The sequence below is a fragment of the Piliocolobus tephrosceles genome, chromosome 13, assembly GCF_002776525.5.
Source record: "Piliocolobus tephrosceles isolate RC106 chromosome 13, ASM277652v3, whole genome shotgun sequence".
Lineage (NCBI taxonomy): Eukaryota > Metazoa > Chordata > Mammalia > Primates > Cercopithecidae > Piliocolobus > Piliocolobus tephrosceles.
In genome coordinates this window covers 58,597,060-58,599,397 of record NC_045446.1, presented here as the reverse complement: position 1 = coordinate 58,599,397, position 2,338 = coordinate 58,597,060, and the positions used below count along the sequence as shown (strand labels likewise).

Sequence of the window (2,338 nt, the reverse complement as noted above, 5' to 3'; positions counted from 1 at the left end):
GAAGAAAAGACTAAGAGGAAAACCATTAGTTGACACTTAGTAAGCAACTACAGCAAGGACTGTACTCCATGCTTTAAAAAAAAATTGCAACTGTGTGTTCCCATGAGGAAAGTGTTTAAAGAGCAAGTGGTCAGAAGGATATTTCTATATGTCACTGGAGTCTAGAACCCAGGACTCCGTGGAAACTGGAGAAATCGTACAATGATTCCAGGTTCCAACATTTGTCTTATTCCTTGTAACTGCCTTCCCACATCCAACCGCTTCCCCATCCCTTCTCACAGAGTCTGGTTTGGGTGAAATTACTTTTATTGATGGTGAGGGCAAGCAGGTGTGAGTGGCTGCACCTCTTTCAGAGGACACAGGACTGGGCTTAAGGAAGGGAGGGCCAGAGTGGCCGCCTTGGTGGATGCAGGATTCGCTCCTTATTAGGGCGTGAGTGCTACACTCTGAAAGGATTTATTTTAGGACAAGGCACAAGCACAGGGGAGGCAGGCAACACCAGCCCTCAGGCTGCATTCTCTATTTGGAGCGGAACTTCTTTGGCAGCCCCAGGTCTGCTGGGATCTTCCTCGGTGTCCTGCGGAGGCTCTGGCTCCAGCTCCAGCATGGGCTCCAGCTCAGGCTGGGCTTCCGGCTGGGCTTCAGCGCTCCGGCCAGGCCCAAGGCGAGGCGGCTTGACCGGGGTGGGCGGTGGCGCTGCAGGGCCTTTCCGGCCCGAAAGGGCCCTTCGGAGGCTCTGTACCTTCTGCAATCCGGTGCGCCGCAGCCGCTGGGCCCTAGACTCCACCGGCTCCTCGTCCGAGCTCTCTCCAACTTCGGCCTCCAGCTGCTCTGGGCCCAGCTCGGACTGGTCCTCCGGGCCCAAGGGCTCTGGTGCCTTCTGGAAAGCGCTGGCTGGGACTTCACCCTCCTCCTGCATAAGACGGACACAGCACTGATCCTGGCAGCTCCTTACCCCCAGCAGCCCAAAACTCACGCTTTAATTACACAAGGGAAAACCGTTTAACTCCGCAGCCAGAGTCTGGGGGTTAAGGCAGGCGTGGGAAGGTAAGAGGAGGGAAAGCTGCGTGCGAAATGCAAAACTTTGTAAAGCAGGTGAGGCCCGGTGAGGGGCGAGAGGAGGATGGTGCCCACAGTCACGGAATGCCCTTTCAACCACCGTTATTTTAGGGATTGACTGGGACTTACACCCAATTCTGCGGACGTGGCCTGAGCTAGAGCTGGGCGGGCTTGGATTGGCCAGGCGGGGCTCTGGCGTGAGAGGGAGGGATGGGGCAGGGTCTTGGGAAGTGGGTGCGGCTCTGTGAGTCTGTTCCACAGCAACAGACGGCGGGAGGGGTCAGGAATGTGGGTGTGGTAGGTGGATGGAAGCGGAGAGCCCCCAGCTGGTGGCCCAAAGGCCGGCAAAGGCCCCGGACTGGGGACCATTTGAGGTCACTGACCTTGAAGAGCAGAACGTGGAGCTTCCCGCGCGCCACCAGCAGCCCGTGGTTGGCCTCCAGCCGCTGCACCTGGGCTGCGCGGCGCACCGCGCGCTCTTGGGCGTTGTTGGCGTGCGAGCTTACGCGCTCCGCCTTGGCCAGCAGCTGCGCCAAGGTGTTGCTGGTGGTGTCGTGGCTGCGACTCAGAGCGCCCAGGCCGCTCTGGATGCGGCGCACGGACCCTGCCAGGCCTCCCTGCCTTCGAGCCAGGCCTCCCTGCCGCTCCCGCAGCGTCTCCAGCATGGAGGCCAGCTTCTCCAGCAGGGTCACCACCGTCACGGCGTGCACGGGACCCCCAGCCGGCGCCTCGGGCACAGGCCCCGGCTCCAACGCACTCTCCCTCATGATCCCTGACCGCTCAGCTCCGTCTGCCTGCAACCGCTGGCTGCACTACAGTCTGGGGCTGCCTTTCCCTGGCTCCTCCCCAGCTCCAGCTGTGACTCAGGCAGGCGGAGTTGACCTTCTGGGGCGGCGGGAGGGCGCGAGGGCGTGGGGATGTTGGCAGCGGGGTCTCTTGAAAGCGTTTCGCCTTCCTCTGCCCCGCCCCGGGGACGTACTGGGAAGCATGTTGGCCCCAAATCGGCCCCCTGCAAACCCTCTCACTGTGAGTTTGAGTTACCCTCCTCCGCTCTAGTTCCCTGGTGTTCCTGTTTCTGGTCTCTCCACTGCAAAGGGCGAGTCACGGAAATTTTTGTTTCATGCATCTTAGTGGGCGCAGAAACTATGTTGGCACGGCAAGAGGGGCCTCCGTCGCCGTCCACTTTCGGCCTCCCACACCGCTGAAGATTGTATTTTCGTGGCCCCCAGGCTGGACACAGGCGACAGGGAGGCCCTGGAACATTCTGCTTACAGATCGC

The 2,338-nt window shown here is 60.4% G+C and overlaps 1 protein-coding gene across 1 annotated transcript; it reads right to left on the bottom strand.

Moving 5' to 3' along the window:
• Positions 1–291: 291 nt before the first annotated feature.
• Positions 292–1,997, bottom strand: CAVIN3 (caveolae associated protein 3). Its single transcript, XM_023189970.1, has 2 exons — positions 1,443–1,997; positions 292–913 (listed from the first exon to the last, which is right to left on the bottom strand). The coding sequence occupies exons 1-2, from the start codon at positions 1,824–1,826 to the stop codon at positions 506–508; spliced, it is 792 nt and encodes a 263-aa protein (XP_023045738.1). The 5' UTR covers positions 1,827–1,997; the 3' UTR covers positions 292–505.
• Positions 1,998–2,338: the final 341 nt, after the last annotated feature.

Bases quoted from the DNA above. Each gene is read 5' to 3' on its own strand.
- CAVIN3 (XM_023189970.1), bottom strand. From the start codon at position 1,826: ATGAGGGAGAGTGCGTTGGAGCCGGGGCCTGTGCCCGAGGCGCCGGCT. The intron at 914-1,442 runs GTCAGTGACCTC...CGTCTTATGCAG, and splicing joins TCCACGTTCTGCTCTTCAAG to GAGGAGGGTGAAGTCCCAGC.